At 39.8% G+C, this 26,316-nt stretch overlaps 1 protein-coding gene across 2 annotated transcripts in view; it reads right to left on the bottom strand.

Moving 5' to 3' along the window:
* plekhg4b (pleckstrin homology domain containing, family G (with RhoGef domain) member 4B) overlaps nt 1–26,112 on the bottom strand; it is a 29,362-nt gene extending 3,250 nt beyond the window's left edge. The window contains exons 1-23 of one of the 2 annotated variants that reach the window (XM_088327281.1): nt 25,927–26,112; nt 20,709–20,906; nt 19,040–20,276; nt 16,976–17,173; nt 16,666–16,789; nt 15,692–15,785; nt 15,137–15,226; nt 14,904–15,020; nt 14,590–14,688; nt 14,389–14,531; nt 14,180–14,318; nt 13,971–14,093; nt 13,496–13,660; nt 12,456–13,297; nt 11,338–11,587; nt 10,449–10,538; nt 9,360–9,584; nt 7,517–7,687; nt 7,273–7,450; nt 7,051–7,167; nt 3,938–4,216; nt 1,906–2,141; nt 604–646 (exon numbers count right to left, since the gene is read on the bottom strand). In XM_088327281.1, coding sequence (XP_088183407.1) covers nt 608–646; nt 1,906–2,141; nt 3,938–4,216; nt 7,051–7,167; nt 7,273–7,450; nt 7,517–7,687; nt 9,360–9,584; nt 10,449–10,538; nt 11,338–11,587; nt 12,456–13,297; nt 13,496–13,660; nt 13,971–14,093; nt 14,180–14,318; nt 14,389–14,531; nt 14,590–14,688; nt 14,904–15,020; nt 15,137–15,226; nt 15,692–15,785; nt 16,666–16,789; nt 16,976–17,173; nt 19,040–20,276; nt 20,709–20,906; nt 25,927–25,995 — 5,223 coding nt within the window. In that variant the 5' untranslated portion in view covers nt 25,996–26,112 and the 3' untranslated portion in view covers nt 604–607. The remainder of the gene's footprint in view (nt 1–603; nt 647–1,905; nt 2,142–3,937; nt 4,217–7,050; nt 7,168–7,272; nt 7,451–7,516; nt 7,688–9,359; nt 9,585–10,448; nt 10,539–11,337; nt 11,588–12,455; nt 13,298–13,495; nt 13,661–13,970; nt 14,094–14,179; nt 14,319–14,388; nt 14,532–14,589; nt 14,689–14,903; nt 15,021–15,136; nt 15,227–15,691; nt 15,786–16,665; nt 16,790–16,975; nt 17,174–19,039; nt 20,277–20,708; nt 20,907–25,926) is intronic. The other variant, XM_088327282.1, reaches the window with a different exon arrangement.
* Between the last annotated feature and the right edge of the window lie 204 nt (nt 26,113–26,316).

The raw sequence follows: 26,316 nt of genomic DNA, 5'->3' as shown, positions 1-26,316 counted from the left end.
TTTTTATGAATAAGTGGCTCAAAAAAGGTTGGAAAAACAATGAGCTAAGAGGCCCTTTCCTGCACTTGACCTTATTAGACTGGTTCTATTGGAGCATTTCAAAATCTGAAATTTCGAGTAAATGTGTCACCAAACAGTATTTGAACAAAGAAATCTGTCATTTTGCTAAAGCCTTTAAAAGGGTTGCCTGGCTTCCATTTAACATGAGTAAAAAAAACTTGAATCATGAACACACAAAAGTCCAGTTACAAGAGGGTGTGAACTTGTGCAAACACATTATTTCAGTTGCTGATTTAAACTCTCCAAAGAACAAACGTTGAACACAGTTTATAGGTTAACTTTTAAGAAAGAGGCATTCAAACAGGGGTGTGTTAACTTCAAATATTTGCTGTTCCTTCAATATGCATTGAAAAACATGCAAAAAAAATGACAACAGTGCACGAAGAAACGGCAGGCAAGTCAAAAACCGAATATTCAACCAACCCGCGCGAGCATGCATGATTTTCACTCATGCTGTATTAGTAACAAAGTTACGAGTTGTCATTGGCACGCTTTTTCAGCAGGCTATTCATGGCGACCACAATGCCGATGCTTAATACTTACTGAGCTAGACCATTGTCGACAGGCCTATATGAGAAGTCTGGCTCTGACAAAAACAAGATGGCAAAAGTGGCATTTTGAAATGGGGCTGCTATCTACTGCCTCTCTGTTCAGGCTCTTTCATGAGGAATAGTCAACATTGGTGATGTTAGAATTTGTGTAAAAATGACTTGACTTTTAAAGAATGCAGAACAACTTTGGTTTACCTTTTTGCAAAATATATCAGTCTTTCTTAAGGGAGAAAAGGAACATTACAAACATGTATATACGTCACATATTAAAGGTCTGAAAATTACAGATGCGCGACAAGGTGGCTGTCCAGCGATTTTTTTCCCGATTTAGTGATCTGTCACTTCATAATCTTAAACAGGTGGTAAAAACGGCCAAACTGACTACCTGTCTGTTTGACCTGCTTCCAAGTTCGCTGATTAAAGGTCTTTTTGGGGTCTTTGGACCTACAGTTCTAAATATTATAAACATATCACTCTCCTCAGGTGTAGTTCCAGCGGCTTTTAAGTCTGCTGTTACTAAACCTACACTGACACAGTCCAGCCTTGATCCAGAAAGCATATGTAATTATAGACCTGTGTCAAACCTACCCTTTCTTTCTAAAGTACTTGAAAAAGTTGTGGCACAGCAGCTGAATGATTTAATATCCGAGAACAATCTTTTTGAATCCATGCAATCAGGATTCAGGGCTAACCACTCTACTGAGACAGCCCTGATTAAGGTAGTTTCAGTTTTAGTTTTAATGGTACCACATTCTTACAATGAGATTCTCATGGGTCCATTTGAACCCAACTGATGTGTTGGGTGTCATTAGATGACCAAAACCCCCAATTCCAAACCCTAATGCTGAACGCCAAGCAGGGAGGCAATGGGTACCAATGTTTGTAAGTCTTAGGTATGACCTGGCTGAGTCTTGAATCAGCAACCTCCCAGTCTCGGGGCGGGCGCCCTACCCGCAAGGCCACCGCTTGTTGATGGTCCCTGACCTGTTCTTGGGTGGTGGCAAATTTGGCACCAATTGAATAATCAAAATTGACTTATTCAACGCTGCTTGTATAAAACTTTGGAATTGAAAAAACATGCAAGTGATGTTTATTCATATTCCAAATCATAATATTTACACCGACTCACTTTTTGGGGGTTTGTATAAAGAGGCACCATGACATTAATCTTGAGGTTTAGCATGAGAACAACTACAGGTCTGCTCACATTAATATTTGTGTAAGTAACTTACATTTGTTAAGCACAATTCAATCGTTCTGAACTTCACTTGTTTTAAAAAAAACAAAGACTTACTGCTGTGATGAAATTGTTGCTCTGTGGTTGGAGGTCTTCATTAATAGAGAAGAGCGAGGAGGCGTCTATGGAGGAAGGCGCAAGAGAAGAGCAGCTGAAGGAAGAAGATTCCTCATTGCTGTTGTTGTTGAACGAGTCCAAAAGTCCGTCAGTGGCTCCGGGTAAAGTGAGGGTGCTCAGACCGGTCACGCTGTCACTGGAAGTGCACTGGGATGACGTCTCTGAACTCTCTGTGACTGACATGCAACACACAATGGCGTTTATTAAAATCAATATGTATACTATATTTTCCACGTCATAAGGTGCACTGAATTATGAGGCGCAAACCCCCAGATGTTTTTTTTTGTCATATATTTTTCATAGACAAGGCGCACTGGACTATAAGGTGCATAAAACTGAGACTAGAGTAAGAGTTTGATTGAATGAATGAATGAATGAGTGAAACATTATTTTGAACATGAGGAAAACAAAAAACAAAACAAAGCTTCTGTATGTTCAGTATAAGGTGTACACTCCACTGTAATTCTGCTAAACAAAACAGCTGTTAGTGGCGCTGGGAGCACTGACACTTACTTCTAGTGGTACAGATGACATATGAAAAGGTATTAGAGCTTATCCCATTGTGACACTATTTTTACGCTAACATACTGATTTGCAGAGTGTATTCTGATTAATCACTCTCCACTTCTTCATCTGTGTGTCAATAACTTCAGTTTTAATATGTATGCTTACATAAAAGAACTTATACAGACGCTCTCCTACTTAAGACCGTTCGGGTTACGAAAAACAGTCGATATGGAAAAAAATACTTAATACTTAAAAAATATCTGGACATTGCTGTAATTTAGATTTTGTATTGTGTGCACCTTTTTCTGAGTACAGGACAGTACTGTAGTGCTTCTTTCAGCCACTACCCGCATGTGGGGCTGTAAGAGGTCACCCTGCATCCAACCCGCAGAAGAAATCCGCGTCCTCTTCCCAGTTCTTGTGTAAACATACTGTTCTATAGAAGAACTTTGACATTTTTATTGTTTAATATCTTGTGAATCCATTCAATATGATTGGTGTAAAGTGTAAAGCGTTTTTTTGAAACTAAATGGAATAAGAAAGCTAGATGCGGTTGAGAAAATGGTTGGATTGCTTTTTTTCAGAGGAGGAAGTCACCTAACTCTTGAAGCTCATCTTCCACAAGTAAGTGAAACTATACTTTATTCATCTTTATAGAGCACATTATTTTATTAAATGTGTATTTTATTAGTACAAAACAATACAGGTTACTTATACAAGTCTTAAACACACCTATATACAGTAAACCTTAAACCTTACAGTTAGTTCTTTGTTCCTGTATCTCTTTGTTTCCTTATCCTCACTGTAAATGTGGACTGGAGTCGTCCAATTTCGTTGTCACAGCATATCCCATGTTGTAACAATGACAATAAAGGCACATTCTATTCTATTCTTAAATATACAAAATATAGGATGTTAAGCAACTTATGAACAAATTATACTTCGAACGATCGTCCAGAATCTCATTCATAAGTAGGGCAGCGTCTGTATAGTATTTTGCTGAAAGACTTTCTGTTTTCTCTATTTCCTAACATTTGTTTCTGAAGAAGTGACGAGACTGTTTAACTTATCAGAATGCACTTAGGTAAACCAGTGTTCCTTGAAAATGGTGAGATAATGATATAAGATCTAATGCCTTGCCATTTGTCATTTTAACCACTAGTAGTCTTGTGGTACAAAACTCTGACTCAATTACTGTTGCATACAATTTTTGAAGTATGGGTCAGCCATGCTTATCGTGTAGATCAATTATTGCTCAAAAATGACAGTATATCATAAAACCTTGCATGGCAACGAATGCCTAAATTTTTCGTATACATTTCTAATCGTATCTCTATTATTCTGCAGTAAATGAAGTGCGCTTTCACATTTGCAGCCATACAGGTATTGGGGTTTTTAGGTGCGCCTTATGGTCTGCAAAATACGGTCCAAACTGAAGGACGTTGCCTGTAAAATCTCAACTCACGCATGGAGGGCTGGCTCCCAGAATCTTGCTCCAGCTCGTCTTCTTCGATGCAGTCGTACGGCCACTGGGCGAAGGAAGGCACTGCAGCCAGCGGGTAAGCATGGGCGTGCGGGTGCGATGGCGACGAATACAGATGGAGGTTGAGCGATCCAAGCAGGGAGGACGAAGACTGGCTGCCGGACGAGGAGGTGCTGCTGTTGGAGATGGTGGAGTGTGGTCTTTTGATGGAAGCCGAGTATTCGTATGATGGCACCGCTATGGAGGCCCTCGTCCTACATTCTGATGTCAACATGAAGAAACAAGGTGTAAGATTGTAGGAGGGAAAATAACTCTGGTAGATGATTTAGGACCATAAGTCTTGATAGAAGTAATATATTGAAAAATGGCTTGTACCCAAAGGCAATAATAACCCTCAACGCTGCAAAATAAAACACTGGTCAACCTTAGAGAAGAGAATGTGCAATAACGACAAGGATTCATTCCATTTTTTATTTTCAAATTTCAATTTAATATTATTTATTTTTATACTATTACCCTTTACTTATTATTCAGCACCGCGTTATTTTAGCTTGTAAATGTTCTTGCACTATCTGAGTGGTACTTTTTGATTTCCTTGTGCATTTTACGTTACAATGACAATAAATTGTATTCTCCTTCTACTCTTTTAACTTAATGTTGTGTTGATAAGAAACAAGTCGCCCTATTATTCCCTGAGGTGGTAGTGCCCAATCTATGGTCGTGGGGCCATTTGCAGCTTTGTCTTTTAGTGTATTGCAGTGTTTGATTTAAAAAAAAATGTGTTTTTTTTTAAAAAGTAAAAAAAAAAAAATTTAAAGAAATGACACACCCTGCAGGCTGGTTAAAATGTAATACTTCATTTGGAAAGTGAATAATCAGTTATAATTACAATAACAATAAAACAATTTCACTCTTGAGGACTTGTAAAAGGTGATGGTGTACTTTTTGTAAATACATGTGACATTAGACAAAGAAACTTTCGAAAATCGACGGCTAAAAACAACCTGGCCTAGAGGAGGAATATTTATCACTCGATTCTCAAGGTTATAACAACATAAACAATGGTCCCTCAGTGCTGATGGTAAATTTGCTTGTCTCCAATTTGTTTGGAGTATTGAGTCACATTTTTGCTAAGGAACGCAGGGCCCACTTCAATTTCAATCCAATTGTACCATTAAATCTCTGACAACTAAAATAAATACAAGAGATTTTGGAAAGAGATACTAACTCTGGCTGGGCTATTTATTGTTATGGGACTAGATACAAATAAAATAATGGAACTTTACAAAAGGAAAAATAACAAAACTGTTAACAGTATGCAAATAAATAAACAATTTTTAAAAAAATCACATGAAACCTCTGTATCATTCACACATTATTTGGGTTTTGGGATTTCCTTACAAGAAATGTGTTGATTTGTAAAGAAAATGAAATAAAGGGAGGGTTTATAATAATAAACATTTTTTTTTTCTATGTGCTAGAGGGGCTGCAATATCAATATGATTAGGCGTTGATAGTATACTTAGTTACAGAAAAAGACCTTTTTTGTGGCTACAAGATTTTTAAGATATGTTTTGATGGGCACTTCAGTGCGTAAATAGTTAAAAAAGATTATGATAATGTCCCAAATTAGGACACTTCTACTGATCTTACGTTATAGTTTATGAGATTTTATAGACTTAAACTGCAAAAAAGTTATAAAAGTTCAGTGAGAACTGATAACAAGCAGTACAAATTGCATAGGCCACCACATAAACTCAAAAATCATAACAAAAAAAATGTTCATATTATTATAATTTATAAAACTAAAGGTCAGGTAATTAAAGAATGGCGCTGGCATCCTTCTTTTTTTGGCCTGCAGCCTTCAAAAGAAAAGTTAGAACACCCATTTTGTAAGGATCATTTTATTCACCTTTAAATTCTGTTCATACAATCTTACTGATTTTGACTCAGGAATTCATAAGCCTGTAACTGCTTTTACTGTTTTTTAAATGTCTTCATTGTCTTGGTCCATCTTATCTGTGATTTGCTTTTATTATATCAGCCCTTGCGGTCCCTGAGGTCCTCTGTCAGCGTTTTGTTGACTGTTCCCAGGGTGAAGACCAAAACCTGGTGAAGCAACATTTGGCCACTTTGGTCTTCACCGATGGAACAGTCTACGGAGAACATCAGCCCTGCAGGGACCCTTGATATTTTTAAGAGGAGACTGAAGACCCACCTTTTTAATATGGCTTTTAATTGATAATTTTTATTTATTTTTGATCTGTTTAACTTCTTTTTTTTACTGAATCATACTTTACTTTTTTATTTCATTCTTTTAGGTTTTGTTCTGCAGTTAATTTAATTTCAATTCTTATATTTCAGTGGGTGTGGTTCAATGGCTGAAAATCCTGAGGCTATAAGTGTGGATAAGCCTCCCTGAGGTCCTTTTCCTTATATGGTTAGTCTGTGCCTTGCTGTGATCATATTTGATCTCTATTACTATTTATTTTGGTTTTATTGGGGGCGGCAGTAGCTCAGGAGGTAGAGCGATCGTTTTAGGATTAAGGGATCCCAGTTCAAATCCCAGCTTGTCCGTGTTACATGTCGAAGTGTCCTTGGGTAAGACATTGAACCCCCAATTACCCTCAATAAGCAGTAGCGCCTTACATGGCTGCACAGATCATGGCCGCTATTGGGAAATGTGAAGCACACTGTAAAGAGATTTGGGAAGTCATTGACTTGAAAAGCGCTATATAAATGCAGATCATTTCATTTCATATTGTATTTTATCCATTGTGTTTCTGTGTATGATGTGTTTTGGGTTGTTGGGTGGGGATGGGACCGGGGATTTTGCGGTCTTGTTGTATCCTGAATACTATTATCCAGGACTTTGAGTGGCAATTTTTTTGCCTCAAAAGAGCTTCACAAAAACATTTGATTTAATTTCAACAGTCATATCTTTCGACAACTGCCAGATTATAAAAGAAAGTTGGGTTACATTTTCTCCATACTGCCCATTTGAATTAATATGAACATTTATTTTCCCTCTGGCTAACCTCATGGGTAAATTACAGAGAAATAATGGGTATAAATAAAGGTGTGAGATGTCTTACCAGTCCCCTTCATGATGTAGTCGATGGCTCTGTCATTGATGGCTGCATCGCTGGGCTTAATATCCATGAAAGGTTTGCTTCCAATGCCCATTGACACCATTTCTTGCATGCGCAACTCTGCAGGACAGAACACACAAAAAGTGCCCTTTTATTAGTAAAAAGCTTCAAAACAAAATGTTAAACAATCACAATCAAAGGATTATCAGTGACAAAGAAACACACCCCGGTTTCGTAGCGCCTGCCTCCACAGGATTTTCCCTATGATGGAGGTCCATACTGCTTTGGTGTCCACAGAGCTTGCTTGCAGGATAAATGTGTCCTGAGACTTCCTCCGCCGGAACCAAATCTCAAAGCGCAGACCGCTATCGCCAACATTTTCAGTCATGCCTATCTCTGCCGTCTATTGAAAAAAAAGAATTATCTGTCAAAAAGAAAATCCACACAAAAATTTGGTGAAAAAACTTACTTTGTATGATTGTTTATAGATGTAAATGTCATATCCTCCTTCAATTTTTTTAGTCTTGCTGAAGAGGATGAGGTCTTCAAACAAGAAGACGTGACGAAGGTACTTCCTGCGTCCACACCAGACGATGAATTCGTCTTGGCAGCGAAGTTGACCTTGTTCTTTTAGGTTCACCTGGACAGGAAAAACCTCGGGTCATATGCGTCACACACAACAATGGAAGTACTGGCAGGATGCTGACTTCACTCTACTGTATACAGAGGAAGATGACATTCACTTCAAAAATACTGTATGGATACGTGTGCTTGTAGAACAGCAGTCGGGACATTTTCGAATCCTTGAAAGCACAATTTTTGCTTTTTTTTCCCCCGAGAGCCACACCGTATATGTTAAGACGATATTCAACAAAACCACCAAACTCGCTTTCCTGACAAAAGCTAATTTTTCAGAGCATTTTATTTCACTGTGTGACGTATGATGGTTTGTGAAAATCAATGAAATAATAATAATACGAGAGCATCTGTCTCATATAAACACACATACCACTTAAAAGTGGACTCACTCCCGCAGTTACTTAAGATCAATGAGGCACATTTTGATTGTCATTTTTGTTGTAACTAATGCTTTCAAAACAGAGTGCGAGTTTTTTTGTGTAAAAATGGGACCAAAAAACAGCAAACAAGAAGGATATGGATGTATCTATAGTAGTGTGCTATGTGTGCAGAGATCTGCCCACCCTTACTGCTCACCCAATAGAATTCTCTGGTATTTTCTGGTGTTTAGTTTATTGCGTGGGTTTTCATTATAAAGTGTCTCAACATTGAACATGGATTGTTTAATGAGCTTTCTTACAAAGTAGAGGTTGGCAACGTTTTTTTGTACCACGGACCGGTTTAATGTCTGACAATATTGTTCTGGCCTGGCCCACTAATAACATTGGTAATAATAACAATGATAATAAAAAGAATAAGAATAAGATTGAATCCAGTGTGTTATCACTGGCCACATCTAGATGACATAAGAAAAGGCATTACATTTTATATCATCATCACACTATTTTCACTCACGGTACCATATTTTTAATTTTGAAGGCTAAGATTATTAGTCAATCATTATACAACGTTGTTTTGACTGGACTCATTTCCATAATGCTCATTTACACTGTTGGTCAAAACAACATTGTTCAACGTGGCACAGTGAGTAACAATTTGATGATAAAACTTAATGCCTTTTGACATCCACAATCCTAGCTGGCTAGTAGCTAGAATTCAAATCTCTTGCCGCAGTGATCCGGGTTTGATTCCCTAAAACCATAAAACCTCGGTGTAACACGCACTGAAACTTTGATTTTAGTTTTGGTTTCGATTTTACTTTTGCGTTTATTGTGTTGTGTGTTTGTACTGTATAAGGGAAAACTAAAGCCTTTTATTAAGGGATTTTTGTCTTTCTGTGGGAGCCCAGTACCAAACGACCCCATCCAAAAGAGGGTATGTTGGTGTAATACCGTGTCTGTAAACTGTAGTTGAATATTTAACCTACAAATTGGATCAGACTTAGTAATTACTGGGTTGCTTCGGCTTCTTATACACTAATCTAGGAAAGTCACAAAAAGATTACAATGGCTCTTGTCTTATCTCCGAGCCAGACGTACTAATGAAAATAGCCATATCTGGATCGCAAGCCATATGTTCACGAACCATGTCATAGAACATGAGCTTCTTTTAAAACTTTTAACTTTTTTCTGTGGACATCTTTGTTCTAGAGCCATAATAAAAATATATTTGTATTCTATTTGAAAACACCACGTTAAAACAAATGCTCCATTAAGTTTACACTTTCTACTTACGTCACAGCCCCGGATGGCGTCCATGGCCAGCAGGTCGTTGCCATGGCGAAGCTGAAACTTGACCATCTCCTCGGCGATGCGAAGGTCGCTCAACTCTTGCGCATGTGACTGGCCGCACTCCTTGATAAGGTCTTTCAGCAGCAGGGCATATTTACTCATCCTCTGGATGGGCTTCAGCAGATAGGATGCAAGGTCCATCTTGTCCTCCAGATCTAGCTGTTTATTCTGGGATGTGAGAGGACAATGCAGACATTTTTTTACTGTCTGTTTGCCACTTTTCCTGCTTAAGACACGAGATGGTTGTTTAGCTACAGCCTTAGAATTAAAACATGTTTTTATTTTCTTTACACGTAAAATGCCCTTTCATAATAATTACAGTTAAAAGAAATCCTCAAAATGTTTGAATTGTGGCATTTATGGAAATATTTTTGGACATGATATGTTTATTCTCTTTTTGACATTGGACAAATGCAAATGAAATTTCATAGGTTGCCGGTTCCTTATTTTGTGTATTATTGTCCACTGTTGTTCGTTGTTTTGACTGTTACATCATTGTTGCTATTGGCCAATCATGTTGCTGTTCTTTGATAAACACACCTTTTAGGCCTGATCTGTTTTTTAAAACCTTGTAGATTTAACAAAAAGGGGGTTCAGAAGAGGGGTTTAGGACAGGATAAAATTCTCTTATGTGAAGGCTCCTCTCCCAGTCCTCCTTGCAAGTTCAAAATCCATTGATGTCCTCTCTCTCTCCTCTTGAATGTCTACTTTAGTTAAAACTTAACGGGACATAAAAAGGGTAGGACTTTGCTTTTGTAATGTAATTTTCTGAGGTTTACCAAATGGTATGTCATTCAAACATAAAATAAATACATATATTTTTCACTTTATTCTCAGTTATCTTTTGGTCTTTTGTGTAGATCAGAACAACCATTATATTGCGCAAAAATCTTAAAACAATACATTACTCATTTTAGCCATCCTAAGTCTTTGTGAGATATGAATTTCCCAAATCCTATTGTACTGCACCATAGTGAACCAGTGCTGACCTTTTTACCCAGTAAAGAATGTTACCAGAGTTTCCAGACGCACCTTAAAGAATTCGTTCCCATGGCTGCTGAGCAGGGAGTCGGACCGGGGCTTATTCTTGCTGTACAGGGCATACATTCCAAACTGATCCTCCTGCACACACAAATACAATCAACAAGTTAGAACACTACAAAAAGTAAACTGGCCTGTCAGCAGGTCCCCCTAAACAACGTGTACAGTTATGTGATTTAAGCCATATGAGCAGCGTCCTATTAACTGCAAGGCTAAATTGTGCACAGTCCTACACAATATACAGTAGAATACACACATAGGCAAAATTCCTGGTATCCCGTTGTTAATTATATAAAATTTATACATGACTGGGTGATTAAGCAAGACAGAAGAGATCAGCAGTTTCGAGAGCGTTCTCCATTCGTGCCACGGTAATGTGGAATGCTCTTCCCCCTGAGATTCGATCTGCAACCTCAGTGGAAATGTTTAAATCTAAGCTTAAAACACACTTCTATTCTATAGCATATTAATAACTTATATTTTATGTTGACAATATCTGTCTATTATTTGCCCTCATGTAGGTTTTAGATCAGGTGATGGTGTAATAATAGTCTGTAGTTTCCAATAATCTGTGGTCTGTGCAGCCCTTTGAGACTCTTTGTGAATAAGGGCTATACAAATAAACATGACTTGACTTGACGAAAAATCTTGATTGTATCAGTCAGTCTGTACTACATAGCTCAATGCACTTTTCCTGCAATTGAACCTGTCTTTGTGAATATATCTGCACAAATCTAAAACGTCAAAGGAGCTTACAAAAGCATGACCCTGGAACTGTGACATTCAGCGGTCTAATCTGACGTCTAAAGGTCATGACTGTTGATGGAAACTGAGAGCTCTTAGTAAGCTGGGACCCGCTGACATTTGTCCACACACTCACGTGTCGAAGAAAGCAACTGCTGACGGACAGCGGAGAGTCGACACACGACTCCAGGTCCTTGAGGAAGTATTGGCTGTGGAAATCCCACAGCTTCTCCACATTTCCAAAAATGATGCTTCGTTTCCCACGCAGGTCCTGTGGCAGATCCAGACGCTCCATCTCAGGGAAATAATGCTCAATGACGTAGCTGAGAGACCGAACGTACTCTTTCTCTGTGGAGAGCATCTCGTCCATGATGTGCTGCACTTTACTAGGAACAGAAAGATATTCTTTTTAAACACATGGAAACCACTTTAATATGTCTAAGCAACCACGTTAAATAATCATTAATACCGCTTGCTTGCTTTGAATTAACATAGGATCCTTTGCCAGTCTGAATTGTCTTTGTAAATATGGTGTATTTGTAAATATGGGAAAGTATCCCCAAAGACGATACAAATAACGTAAGGGATCTAAAATAACTCACAAGTGACTGGACACCATGACTTTCGCTAACTGTAACGTCTTGCCAACATTTAAACTTAACAAGGGTTCGAGACTGCGACCAAACAAAATAGATGTCAACAACACTTAGGGTAGTAACTGTCCATTAGTATGGTCATTGGTCATGGTGTCTTGCCACAAATAGAGATGTGACAAAATCCTTTGCTCTGTATGTAACCAACTAACAAACATAGTTGCACTTGTGTAACCAGTGAAAAAATTAAAACCTTGGTCACATTTAAAATGTTTTTAATGTCCAAAATATGCATTTTTGCTGAAGATTAAATAAATTGTGTTCAATGGGTAGCAATTCAAATTTTGTTCAATCATTTTGTTGCAGAAAATACTCCTGTAATAGTAACACATTGATTTTTCATTGATTGTTATCTTACAGTTAAAAATGCATATGGACCCATGGTTGCGTGTATGTCAGGATTTTTTGATCATAAAAGTTAAACATCAGATCCTCAAATCTGCGCTCCACTCATTGCTATTCTTGCTTTAGTAATATTTGTATTTTATTCCTCCGATATTGTGTTGAAATTGACTATTTAGGGTTTCATAAACAATGCTTATGTTAAAAATGTTACAATTGTGCATTCCTTTATTGTTAACAACAAAAAAAGTGTTTTGACCTGCTCTGTTTCTTGCCATCTCCTTCACTGTGACTGTTATGGGCCTTAGAGGGCGTAGACATGCTGTGACTGCGCGCTAAAGCTGGGCTCATCACATTGGGTCTTTGAAGCTTCTTTTCAGCAGATACGTTATTGGCCACCTCCAGACCCTTGATGTACACCCCCGTGTAACCATGGACATGACTTGAGTCTGAATAACCACCATCCCTTGACGTCAGCTCGTAGCTCACGGTCTTCTTCATGATCTTCTTCATCGGTGACTTACGGACTCGGGAGGCTGCGGAAAAGGTAGGCTCCGAGTGGCACGAGATCGCAGAGTCAATAGTGCAGTCACTGTCCGTGTCATCAAACATCAACGGGCTCATTTTCCTGTCGGGTGGGAAAGTGAAGTGTAAAGAGGCAGTCGAACCGGAAGGGCTTTTGGAATAGGATTCCTCGACCCCCTGTGGCGTAAGTGTCCTGCTGGAGCAAGAAGAACCTTCATCTGGAAGCCCGCATCCACTATTGTCCGTTACATTAATTTGGATCTCTGGAGGCTTTAAAATATCCATAATTTCAGAAGAAAATGAGTCTGAAGAAGCCCTGGTGGCTCGGGTCAAAGTGTCCTCCAGTTGTTCCTTGGTCTGCTGACATTTGTGCCACACTGTGTTCCACTGCTGCATTTGCTGAGGACATTTCAAGGAAAGCACCATATCGTTCAAAGTGCTGAAGTTGTCCAGGGAGAATTTGGAGGCTTCGGCGCAGTAATCCTGCAGGATCTGGACCACTGCAGGTGAAAGGGCTTCACTTGAAGTGTTCAAGTGACTGACGTAGTCCTGGCAGTGTTCAATCCATTTGTTGACCTATGTTTTAAAGATAATTAAGAGTTTAGTGAGCGCCTCCATTTTGCTTTGCGATGCAGAATTAAGCTATTCAAATACTTTCTTTAGTAGGTTAGATTAGAATAAATAGAAAAACAATAACAATACTAAGACTGCATATAAGAAAACCTAAATTAAAGGAGCAAATTTACATAATCAATACCAAGGGTTTTATCTTACAGAGTCATAAAACTCATAAAGGTTTCCCAGTATGTCCAATTGTGCCTTCCTCTTCTCTACTCTGGTCATGATGGAGACAAGATGTTGCTTGAACTCGGAGGAAACTGTGCCAGGAAGAGATGGTGATGAATCGTTGACCATCTGAAGGGCATGTCTCTGCTGTTGCTGTCAACCAAAGGAGGGACAATTTACTATTTGATCTAAACGTTGATGAAAACATTTTCATGGCCGATGGCTGTAGCTCCATGAGCAGTCTTAATTTTATTGGTAATCATTCTTTGTGCACATTCAGAAATTTACATGCCAACTTTCTTCCGTGCAATAGAAACAGCTCCCCTCATTAACCCTAGATACAAAGCAGACTGAATACAGCGGCAAAAAGGAGAGTGTGCTACTACATTTGGAGTTATTTTAGGATCACAGAAATTCCAATGCATTGTTTTCATAACATGCCAGTTCTTGTCAAGATATTTACCACAGACTCTTTTAGAAATCTGTTCAAGCCTTCCTTCATGTCTTTAATGCTGTTGACAGACAAAGTAAGTGATTCCAAAGGTGTGAGATGCTTGTCTCCCTCTACATTGAACCAAAGTTTGACCTGAAAAAACCCCAACAAAAATAATGATAATTAAAGCCTTTATCTAATATTGTTGGAAAGTACGATCAAGTGATGAAAAGGCTCACCTGTTGTGTTCGTTCCTCAAACTGACGCACCTCCAGGAGACTTTCCAAGTCCTTCTGAGACTTGTTGGACAGAATGACAAGCTCGTGGACCTCCTCGTCCACCTGGTTGTACAGTGCACTCAACATATCTACAGTGTCTCTAAAGAGAGACAAAAAGGATCAACAAGGTCCAATTTTGTATTAACAGGAAGTCTCACCCTCTGTAGTACCTGTAACTGTCGTTGTCACAGGCCTCTTCCTTCCTGATGCGTGCGAGGATGGTGCCTCCTTCCAGGCGTAATCTATTTAGATGACTGTCATTGAGCAAACGCTCCATGAGATGTTTCTGCTGCTCCATCATTTGAGACACCTCCTACACACAAACCCATTTTCAGTTGTTTACCCATATTTGTAAGACTTCCAGCTCCTACCTCAGAAGTCTTCAGGTTGCCGTAGTGACCTAAAGTGGTGATAGACTCCTGAAGGGAAGAGATGGCTTCACTGCAGCCCCTGGCAAATGGTTCTATTTTCTGCAAGAATAAAAAATTAGCATTACGCTTTGCTTGCTTCTGGGCAGGCTTCATCCAATTATGCTATGAGTTTTAGTTCGGACAGCACCAGCAGCTGGGAATTAAGAAAATAATTAAACCATTTGTGCTTCCCCTGTCCTGTAATGCTGCAAAAAACTAAAGATTATGAAAAATTGCCACAGTGTGGCTTTCTGTTCGTTATTTGTCCAGCTCACCTCTCTGAAGAGCATCCAGTGGTTGTGGTCATAATGAAAAGTGCCGTCTAGGTCTCGCGTAAGCTGATTCTGTTCAACATGCTTCAGTAGGGCCTTCAATGATGAAATGGTCTCTGTCTGTAGTCAGAAATACATCGATTTATCCATCTGTGCAAATCTTTTACAGGAGAACATGGCCTCTGGGAACAGCCACCACATGATTGTTTCATATGAAAATTATCATATATACTCACCTGGACGTTGACAATATCTTTTTCAGGTTTGGATGCTGCCTCCTTATCCACCAGGAAAAGAACCGAGTAAAGTGCATTTGGTACCAATGTCTGGGGAAACAGGCATATTTTCATGAAGATAAAAATGATGACTAGTACCTAGTTAAAAGGTAAACATTTTTACTAGGGTGCCTCATAAAAGTGCAAGCATTAATATATTTTTATTTTGTTTTGACGTTTGCTAAGATTTCCCCACACAGCACAGTTCCATAAGTCAGACTCAAAACATCATCAAATGCCTCATGCAAGTTTTGTAAAACCAACACAGTGAGTTGTTTAAAACAGACATGTAAGCACAGGTTATCCCAGAGGGCAGGGTTTTCTCAGAAGCACTTCTTGGATGTGCACTCATTACAAATTTAAGGTGTGGCTCTGCTTTAGAAACGCTGAAAATAAGAAAAAATAATGGAACATTCCCCAGAATGTAAAAAGGAGTAATAGGTCTGACATTGCTTAAACATGTGAGGCCAGTAAAAATTTACTGGATGTTGAAAACATGTACTGTCTGTTGCTAACCTGAAATTCAGAAAGTGATGATAATAGAGCTGGAACTGGCTGCTGCCTCCTGCTGTCTATCACAACTGTCAGACCTGCATCACGTTTTTCTTTCCTGCAATAAAGACAAAAAAATAATCCAGTAATTTTGACCACATGTATGCGTTTCTAAACGACAAGTACCTAGGGGGGCAATTGTCAATAATACTGTACTTACATGGCAGGGCATAATCATGAAATTAAATCCATCAAAGCAACACTTGGCAACCATTAATTCATATTTGTTATACCTAGTTAATGAAAAAATAGACTTACAACTAATATAATGTTTTCTTTTGTTAATTTATGAGGGATCTGTATCTTATAATTGTCATTAAGAAACTTCGTAGCAAGTGGCATTTACTTTCCCTGTTCATTACAAACACAGGAGTTAATTTGAGGTCCTCGTAGGAAATGGGGTCAGAAGCATAGCAAAACATTTACACACCCAACTCTATAATGCCCACGGCACACTACAAGAAAACAGCCCGATTTGTTCGCTGGTGGCTGCAACGTTTCACAAACTCTACAGAGAAATCCTGGCATTTCAGAATTTTTGATGGTCATGTGTGAGAGTTGGCCAATCTAATTTGGCATTGCAGTATGTCATTTGAAATCTAATTTTGGCATTACAGTATGTCATTTGAAACCCATCCATCCATCCATTATCTGCACCGCTTATCCTGAGGAGGGTCACAGGGGTGCTGGAGCCCATCCCAGCTATCTTCGGGCAGTGGGCACCCTAACTCGTTACCAGCCAGTCACAGGGCACACAGAGACAGACAACTCACTTGCTCATTCACGCATAGGGACAATTTGGATCGGCCAATTAACCTGACATGAATGTTTTCGGAAGTTTTAAGGCTATTAGAAAAAAATGAATTAATTGTTGATTCTACAAAAAAGACTTTTTGGTGAATAAAAATGAAGACAAAGGGTGACTGTTCTCTACTTACCGCATTGTAGAATGGTAGTAAACCAGTAAACTGCTGAGGTCATGCAATGTGAAACTTTCACATGTCCACACCGAAGCTCTGGTGCACACCTGTAATACGGCCCTCCCACTACGATCTCTGCTTCCTAGAAGACAAAAGTGCGGCAGAGGGTACAGAACACTAATTTAAAAAGAAAACAAATACTTTCTCACTGATGAAATATGTAGTGGTAAAAGATTTTTAGTTAACCCCTGGATGGTAGCGATGACCATGACAAAATATTTTCTATTAGAACAGCGACAGAGTGAAATGAGGTCAAGGTGTTTCTTACCAGGCAGAATGATAGCGCCTGATGCAAGAAGCGCCTGATTGACCTCTGACATCCATCTGGGGAGGGATAAGTTGCTTTCAATGGAGGCGCTTGATGATGACCCCGACCTGAAGGCTGAGCCATTGGCTGTAGTGGGACTATTTGACTTATCCTCTGCAGGCCTGGACTTCCTGTCGTCACCTGTGTCCTCCTGCTGCCCTATAATAATACATCTCAGTTTTACAAACAGATAGAAGCTTCCTTTCAGTTTCACCTTATTGTATTATAATCATAGTCTTTCTGACTCATAGTGCACACCAGGTGTACCATCAAGATGAGTCAGGGGTGATTTTGCCATCATTGGAAACGGCAGCACTTTGGTCCCTGGGGCCTGTTTCTCACATTCTCTACTGGTAACACAATTTTCACACTTGATCTAAAGAGCGGGATTGTAAAAGCGCTCCTGAACAGGATTAGTCTTTGTACACATAAATTAGCACTGATCTCATATTACGCTGCAGTGCAATACATGGCAATTCTCTCTATTATGTTTTGCGTGACTCATTTAAAAAAAACTAAAAGAGACCCAGCGGTTTATCGTCTTCGTGATGCTGCAAAGCGAAACCAGATACTGGTGATGTCACATGAACAAACACCTGCGACTGCTTGTCTTATTGAAACTCATCCCTGTATTATAAACTTCTGTTTTCATTGCAGCACTGTATTTCGTAGAATATTGTCCCTCTGCTGAGGCGATTTCTTTTGCACCAGGTCATATTTACCACCAAACAAGAATGGTGCGGCAATAGCGCAACAAATGGATGCCAATTCTGATTACTGCCAGAGTAATGCAGCCCCCTCAAAAATGCAGAATAGTATTAAAACAACAACCCATCTTATGTCTACAGGGGAGTAGGCGAAAGCACAGTCTATCAAATCCAGTATGAAGGAGACAATTACTGTAATATACTGCAAAGCTCCACGATTGTGTGCTTGACACTCTTTTTTTTCAATTGGTTGGGGCCTCTTATAGTTCCACAGTTGAGTGGGAGTAAACCTAGCCAGGACAGCCTCTATTGTCTTCAAATAGTCAGTGCATTTCCTGTGCCACTGTGTGAGCAGGCTTGTTTGCTGCATGTTTTCTAAATTGCTTTGTTTTGACAGGAAGTGACAAACGTTGAATAAAGCCTCTAGAGTATTGTGAAAATCTGCTTTTTGCGTCCCCTTCCGGAAGGATCACAGTGTCAAGGCTAAATCTGTCTCAGTCAGTGGGACAAGACCTTGCGGTGGAAGTGCATAGACTTGAATTCTATGGTATGGGTCTCTATTTTTATTAGAACTTATTGATGCACAAAAACCTTGTAAGTGGAGCAACCTATGTGTGATATGAGCATCCCTAGCCTTAAAAGTATAAGGTAGACTCTTTTTGTACAAAACCGGGTTCCTACTGCTTGGTTTACTGAGTGTTTTGTTAAACTAAATAAAAAAATCATGTTAAAATTTGTTTGCAATATTATAAAATTGATTATAAAATTAAAAATTGAAGCCATACCTACACCCAATACACATGCACCCCCACCCATAAGCACAAAAAAAAACACAGCAATTCACGTCTGAAAAGCAATCTGTCAGCAGTGATGACACTAATGTTTCACAGTTGTGAAGTGTCTCACCCTAGATGAGCTGTTGCAGCTAGTATTGCTGCAGGCTATCATTACGAAACATGCCCACAGTAGCCTATTATGTTTTGAGACTTAAAACATTATTTTCAAAACCTCAGCTTGTGTCATTTCAGAAATCACCAGCAACAGACCATCACAATTAATCACACGGTGACCATTCTTTTAAGTAGCTATTAGTTTAGTTTAAAACAAACTTGTGGGATATTTCATATTTCATAATTGATGTTGATTTTTATTTTGATGCTGTTTTAAGATGTTCAAACCACACACATCCAAAATGTCAGTTAATCTGATGGACTAAGTTAAGATGATATGCCAATAATTTTATAACCATAATAAGAACTGCATAAATTGTTTTTCTAAGAACAGTGCAATCATGGCGTTAATCAGCAGTGGAACATACCTGTTCCTTCTTTGCTGCTCCTTTTTTCATAACCAGGAAGTGAGGCCTCTACTTCCAACTTCCCGAAGCGAAGAACATATCCATTCATCAACTTTTTGGGGGAGACGCTCGCTGAGCCCCCAGAAGAAGACCTCTCCCGGTGAGCTTTACCTTGGGCAGCCTTATTCATCCTCTCCAAAGACTTTGAGCGGCGTTCCGCACGTTTCTCTGCACTCCTAAGTCCCTTCTGTAAGTAATGCAGGGGCGTGCTAGGCCTGGAGTCGTCACCGTTGAGCCAGCCTCGGCTCCCCAACCTTCGGGACAAGAGTTCTCGAGAGGAAGTGCGAGTGTCTGGGCTGCTGCCTGGGGTCACGGTGTCCCTGTGCCCACCATGCTCTGGACTTTCTTCCAAAATAGACTCGGTGCTGGATCCGAGGCTCATTGGGTTTTGCAGGGCTTCCATGTAGGATTTCCGGAAAAGTCTTCTGCTTTCAAAAGCCACAGAGTCTCTTGAGTGACGTCTACGAGGGTTTGGAATTGGACTGCTGAGATCTGTACTAAAACAGAGTGTCTTTGATGCTGGTCCTCTTTCACGCCCACCAGTGTCCTCCCCCGTGTGCGTTGTCCCACGCTCTTCTGTGGGGCTGATCTTAATGCTGGGAGTTGTTATGTCTACTCTACTCATGCTATGGCTATGATTACTGATATCCCTGTGATTTCTGTTTGGTGAGGTGGGCTCTGAAAAAGAGGAGTCCGCTCCCTGAGAATGGAGGGACTCCCTGGAGCTGCGATGGCTGTCCAGGGTTCCCGTGGATCCGCTTGTACTGCAGGCGCTAAGTTGGCCGCGGAAGCCCACTCTGCTACAGTGTGCTTGCATGATGGCTTCTGCAGTGCTACTGACAAACAGAGGATTGACCACGTTCTTCCACTGTGTCCTGTAAACAGATTTACCAGTCGTGAGCAGGCAGTTCTGCAGAGGGTGCAGGTTCCGTTCCAGTGTTACATTCTGTAGGAACTCAGCGGTAAAGACACCGCCATACATGCTCTCCGTGATGGGAATCTCCACGATGGCCTGGCCACTGACCGACAAGCATTTTATCACAAGCTTGGCAGCCTTGCGGCCTAGTGGGACGATTTGTAGATAGAAGTCTCCTTGCTTGAGTCTCACTTTGTGCAAAGGCGACAGCTGCAAAACCACTTTGTCATGAATGCAGAGAGGCCACCCTTCATTAAAGAGCAGCAGTCCTCGGAACCTTACCTGAGAGAGGAGAGAAATAACACTCACTCTGGGAAAACATCACTTTTCTGTGTGAGGACAGCTTGTGGTATGAGATATAACTGTCTGAACAATCGTAACAGTTGTTAAGACACATATTCAAGTGTGACGGAGAGGCAAGACACACACGATGAATCACTCACAGTGATCATTTGTCTTAACAGGTAGGCCTGTTGCATCAAGCCTGATTTCTAAACAGCCAAAACAGAAATCTTTATTGTTACCTCATATTAAAAGAGTGCTTCAATCTTTTTGGATTGTTAGCAGAAGAACTTGTGAGAGCACCATATTATGTTGGCCACAAAACAGTACCTAGTTCTCTGAAATAAATGTTGCTTTTAGGGGCTAGGCCTTCGAAATTTTAGCTCTAGTAAAAAAATAAAATAAACATAATCAGGGAAATGACCTACTCACACAAGTTTCTTGCTGGATGATCTGAAGAATCCTCTTGGCCGGAATCAAAAAGTCAATAAAACAACGGAGGCCATCTCCACGGTATTGTCTTTCCACCACGCTAAAGAGCTGCCAGAGGACAGTAGAAGCGGTAGCAGTGAAGGGCCGGTAAAGGGCCGACAAGGTGCTCTGGATGCAGCTGTCCAAAGACTCGGTGTCCTGAGAAAAAGACATATCTGTTCAATCAGGTGTTTCGTGTTTTGCAAATCTGAATACCTTTTGTTTTCTAATTGTAATCATTTTTAAAGACTATGAAATTGGACGATCTGTACCACATCAATGTTTTCCCTTTTCAAGGTTGGGATTCAATTAAACTAACATTATCACTTCCACACAACAACAGAAACATGTTTACTGTCTGAGGATAACACTGGTTTGTTGTCACATTATTTCAATGACATTCACAGTTTTTGTCACAGCGCCTACAGCATGGCAGTAAATCCTCTGTCTGCCGTCCAGGAACATAAAGTAGAAAGAACTATGGCATCCTTCTTGAGTTGCCAACACTAATTTTGGTTTCAGCAATTTATGCAATTCCCAAATGACATTAAATTTAGACAAAAGTATTGTTTGCATATATGGACTGGCCAGAGGTATATTTTTACATAAATAGACATGAGTAACAGCAGATAAATGTGCTTATTTATAGACTGTACATGATCCCATGTAATCGGGAAGTTGTATCAAGATAAAAAAACACGACCCCATGACGGTCTTTCAATCAGAGAGGAAACACCTGGACCAAATGACGTCACTGAGTGTGAAAACACAAACATCACAACTGGAAAGTCTGCCTAGCTAAAATTTACCTTCTAATAGCATATTTGTAGTTTTTTAATGTCTCACCAATAAATGATCAACTGTGCTGGAGGATATATTTGGAAAACAGCCTTAGCACAGCATGTTTGTCATGAAACTTTGATGACCGGTTTAGAGTGAGTGTCATTTTTACAGCTCAGGATAGTTTCAAGGCCAACATCCTTCGGCTATCTGTCCTTCCCGAATGGAACACAACAGTGGAACATCTGCCTCGAGTGATAACCACAGTGATAGACAGAATAGCAGAGGAAAGTCCCACCATTTACCAGCCAAGTACGTTGATGAACTTTCTGCTACTTTTACATGCTCACATTTGCATGACAATGTCAACTGAGTCAAAACATCCCATGTGCTCTAGTGGTTTAAGTCAGACATTGCCTTCTTTCACCGTTTGTGGGTCTGTTGGTCTTAATAGCTCTGTTTATTAGAGGAGATTAAGTACAGTTCACTGCGTTGGTACACATGCCACGACTTGGCTACAAGGCCCTCATTGTGATCACCCCCTCTTTAAGTGACGTGTGGTACAGTGTTGGTCTCCAGAAACAAAGCTCCCACCTCCATTAGTAGTCCGACAGCACTTAGAGGGACAGAAACGTCTCTAGGCCTTGGTCATCCGGCAGAGGAAGACTAGCGTTGCACTTTATGAGGAGTGTGCAAACAATAGGGGAAAATCCTTCACAAGACTGTGAAGACAGGTTTGTTAGTAGGTTTCTTCTTGAGGTTCCAGAGGAAGTAACATTTGTAAAAAGGACATGACATTTTCAAGCCGGGGCATGCACAAAACCAGTGTCTGTCTTAAAGGGGAAGACAACATAAAGAATTTTCCAAAAATAATGTTCTATGGGACCCCGTATTCTAAACAATGCATTTTGATTATTACAATATCACTTGTAAAGCAAAACCCACATGATGTCATCAATCTCTGTGGTGGCCCTTATTATATTTGATCAATTATTGCGGAGGTTGTTTTCTTTTGGGACTGATTTTGCACTAGATTTAAGTCAGTGCAAATGTCCCTAATGTTGTGGCAAAATGTGCATGTTTCAACGAAATGAGTTAGCTCATCTGAACGCAAAGATTGTACTGCTTTAGACCCTCGGCCATGGCAGATGGATGAAGCGGGAAGTCCCACTCCCACTGTTTTATAATTTCAGGGTGGGTGAATGGCCTCTTGTGTGGTGAAGGAAACTTGTGGTAATTATTGGCCTCTATATCCAGGTGGGACACTCTTGTTTGCTGCAGTGGCATAACAGCTGTTACTGAAGCGCATAGAAAAAAACCTGAGAATTTACTATGTTAAGATTACCTATAGAACAGTCTGCCGGAGGACATCAGGTCTGCAGGGACCCTTGCTATTTTTAAGAGGAGGCTCAGGACACACTTTTTAAATATGGATTTTAATTGATCCTTTTTTATTATTTACCTGTAATATTTTATTGCATAATAACTTACTTTTATTTAATTTTGTTCTGCAGTTGTTTCTTTTTTTTAATGGTCATATTTCAGTGTTCCCTCATTTGGGGGTACCACAGTGGTAGACAGTGGTTAAATGGTTATAAATTGCGAGTGCTTCACTCATATATTTGATTTGATTTGAAAATACACACATTTTGCTTTTAAACACAACAAATTCACTTACTGACATATACTGTACATCCGAGTTCTGCTTTCTTATACCTTGGCTTACTGTTTAAGTTGTGAGGAAAATCAAATACAATCAAGTAGGCACAAAGTCTGCATCCAAGAAAAAGGTGGAGCGAGAGTGATGAAAGGTTGCTCACTCATTTAGTGGGTCACGGGCACAAAAGCCTGCCTACCAGGGCTCCACTGGACCATGAAGCTACTAGGGGAGTGTAACGAGAGAGCCCCCAAGCTACCGAGTGTCTCACAGGCCACGGTATGATGCCAAAGGTTCCCGAGCAGTGGCAGACCATTTTAAGACATAGTGTCACTTCATGTAAATGTCAATGATGAGAAGTTGTTGATACGCACATGGCAGCATACGGATGATGCCCGCTGCAATCATTTTACATTAAATTAACTAAATAAAGGGCTTTTCTGACGTTGGATTTCTTGATGTGGAACTGCTGCTCCATGCTTAGCGGTGGGGTGCTTTGTTTGAGATGTCCTTGAAGATACACTGTGTAGTATTTGACCACTAAGTGGCACTGTATTGTCAAATGTGAACGAAAACTGGTACCAAATGAGCACAGCTTAGCAGCAATATGCCAGACAAACATGGCGGCGGATTCAAGGTAAGATTTCCGCTATGTAAAACAAATGCAAATTTCTCAAACCATGAATTGTATGTATGTATAGCAAAGCCATGTCCCCCTAGTGGGGGGTGGCCAGAGTCTTTTCTGACTCTTTCTGGGAAATCGATACAGAGGAGGGGATTCCCAGCCCCCTCGCCCAACCCAACTGATGTGTTGGGAGTCATCAGGTGACCGAACCCCCCAATTCCAACCACTATTGCCGAGCGCCAAGCAGGAAGGCAATGAGTACCAATGTTGTAAGTCTCAGTCTCAGGGCGGCGAGCTATGTAAAAGAAATGCAAATTTCTCAAACCATGAATACTTATTGAAATTAACATTGGTACGATAGTTCATATAGTTTTGGCTACAACTCAAATAATTTTCTTTAAATTGAATGAAGGTTTTTTTGTAACACCAGGAGGCTCTAAATATTACTCACTGTCTCTTTAAAAAGATCATTTTCTCCTTTAACTTTTTATGGCGTGTTATCAATGCCAAAATGAGTTCAAAAAGCCCTTATGCTTTATTAAGGTGCTTAATAGGAGCAACATAAGGAGCTTGACAGAGACTGCAATGATGACACAAGCTAGGAGATGGTGGCAGCAAGTAAAAATGTTACAAATTCTGTAAAGCTCCTTTAACTGTTAGCAAAAGTGAAAAATAAAATGGTGCTTTGTTTGTCCTGTCCATATAATGATTAATTAGCGCACTTTTTTGTGTGCTCACATTCACTCATAACCCCACTACTTTTGAAAAAAAAAAAAAAAAAAAAAAAAAGATTAAAATAAATATTTGACTTCAAAAAAAGTACGTTACAATAGCTGCCAAGATGGTTTTGGTAGAGTAAAAACAAGTTTCTTAATGAGAGGCTATCTCTTCATGATTAAAGTTAACCTTTAAGGGTCACCTCTTATATCATAATTTCAGGAAGTACTCAGTGCAAAAACTGACCGGTCAGGTATTCACACATAACAGAAATCAAGAAATACTTGCATAATGACAGAGTCAAAGGCAAGATTGAAGAGTGGATTTTAGTGTTCACAGTATGACAGTTTCATTTTGAACAAATAAAGTAAGACTGACTTAACTTGAGGGAGTTTAATTGGAAAAGATGTCTTCCACATATTAAAAACTTCATTTGTAATGGAATGTAAAATCAAGGTATCTGACCAACAATTCATGTCGGGACGCAGAGCTGTGCCGTGATTTCGAGGAAAGGCTGTTTCAAAAATAGTCTCACAAGAGTTAAGAAAAAGACTTGATTTATGTTGTAGGCCGACTGATGTCTTTGTCTGACAGGATGTAAACAACACTTGCTCCAGGATATTGTTCTCAAGCAGGCCATGCTGACCTCTTTGACTCCATGCATTTGGCTTCTTTCACATTCCACAAAACACACATGTGCACATGCAAAGAGTGATTGTACACAATTGATTCAATACAATTTGGGAAATGAAAGCCAAACCAGGAGAAATCAACCACTGAAAATTGTTGATTTTTGTGCAAGGTAAATAAAGAACGGTGGATAACAAAACAGTTCGAGAGTTGATAAGTTGAAACCTGCTTATCAGAGAGGATACAAAGTTGCGTACTTCGCTGACCCCAGCAGTGATACAAAGCATGCACTTTAAATCTTGTTTTCTCCCGCTCAGGGTTGTCATGTGTACAACACCAAGGGTATTTGACAAGTTTTAGCAGGTCTCCTTCCCAAACTCAAGTGCGGCGTCAAATTTACTAACAAATTCATGAAATCCAAACTTTATCCTGTTGTATTAGAATCCATTTCACTTTGAAGGATTTGCAAGTGAGTAGTTGTAAGATAGTTATAACAATGTATATTTGTCCTAAACGCTAAAAAATATTTCCATTCAAAACACAAAGACCTGTTTTTCATTTTCTAATTCAAAACATAAATGTTTTTATTTGACGACTCCAATTTGCAACTTCAGCATGTAGGCTACATTGTTCCTCTCGTTTAACGCTAATATAAACAGCTGCTATAATTTAGGGCTAAAAAAAAGACCTAAACCACAGAGACACCAGCAAGCATGATAATGCATGTCGAACAACTACCCTAAGCCTCAAAGCGCACATGAAATACATACCTTAATACTCAGGTAGTTGTCACAACTCCTTGACTTGGCTTTGGAGTGCATTTTACTAAGCGACAGCATTTAGGCACCTGATGAAGATTCCAGTTAAACTGAATTAAGCAGTGTCAAATCCAAGATGTACTATCCAGTGTATGATCCGTCATCCCAACTACCGGGTCCATTTCGAGGTCTCGTGCTTTGTGGCAGCTGAAGCTGAATAAACTCCTGCTGGGGCGTGAGAGAGGCAGCACATTGGAGTCCCCCGTCACTCACCCGCACGCCCCCACCCGATCCACCACAGCCCTGCCTCCCCATACTGAAAACCTCTCCCAGCTGGATAAATGCATACTGCAGCAACCCATCATTCCAAACATACACAAACACACACACTACCTGGTCCAC

This window comes from Urocampus carinirostris, chromosome 2, assembly GCF_059441175.1.
Source record: "Urocampus carinirostris isolate Australia breed hairy pipefish chromosome 2, RoL_Ucar_1.0, whole genome shotgun sequence".
Lineage (NCBI taxonomy): Eukaryota > Metazoa > Chordata > Actinopteri > Syngnathiformes > Syngnathidae > Urocampus > Urocampus carinirostris.
The sequence above is the reverse complement of the archived record's forward strand: the minus strand, read 5'-3'. Positions and strand labels throughout refer to the sequence as shown.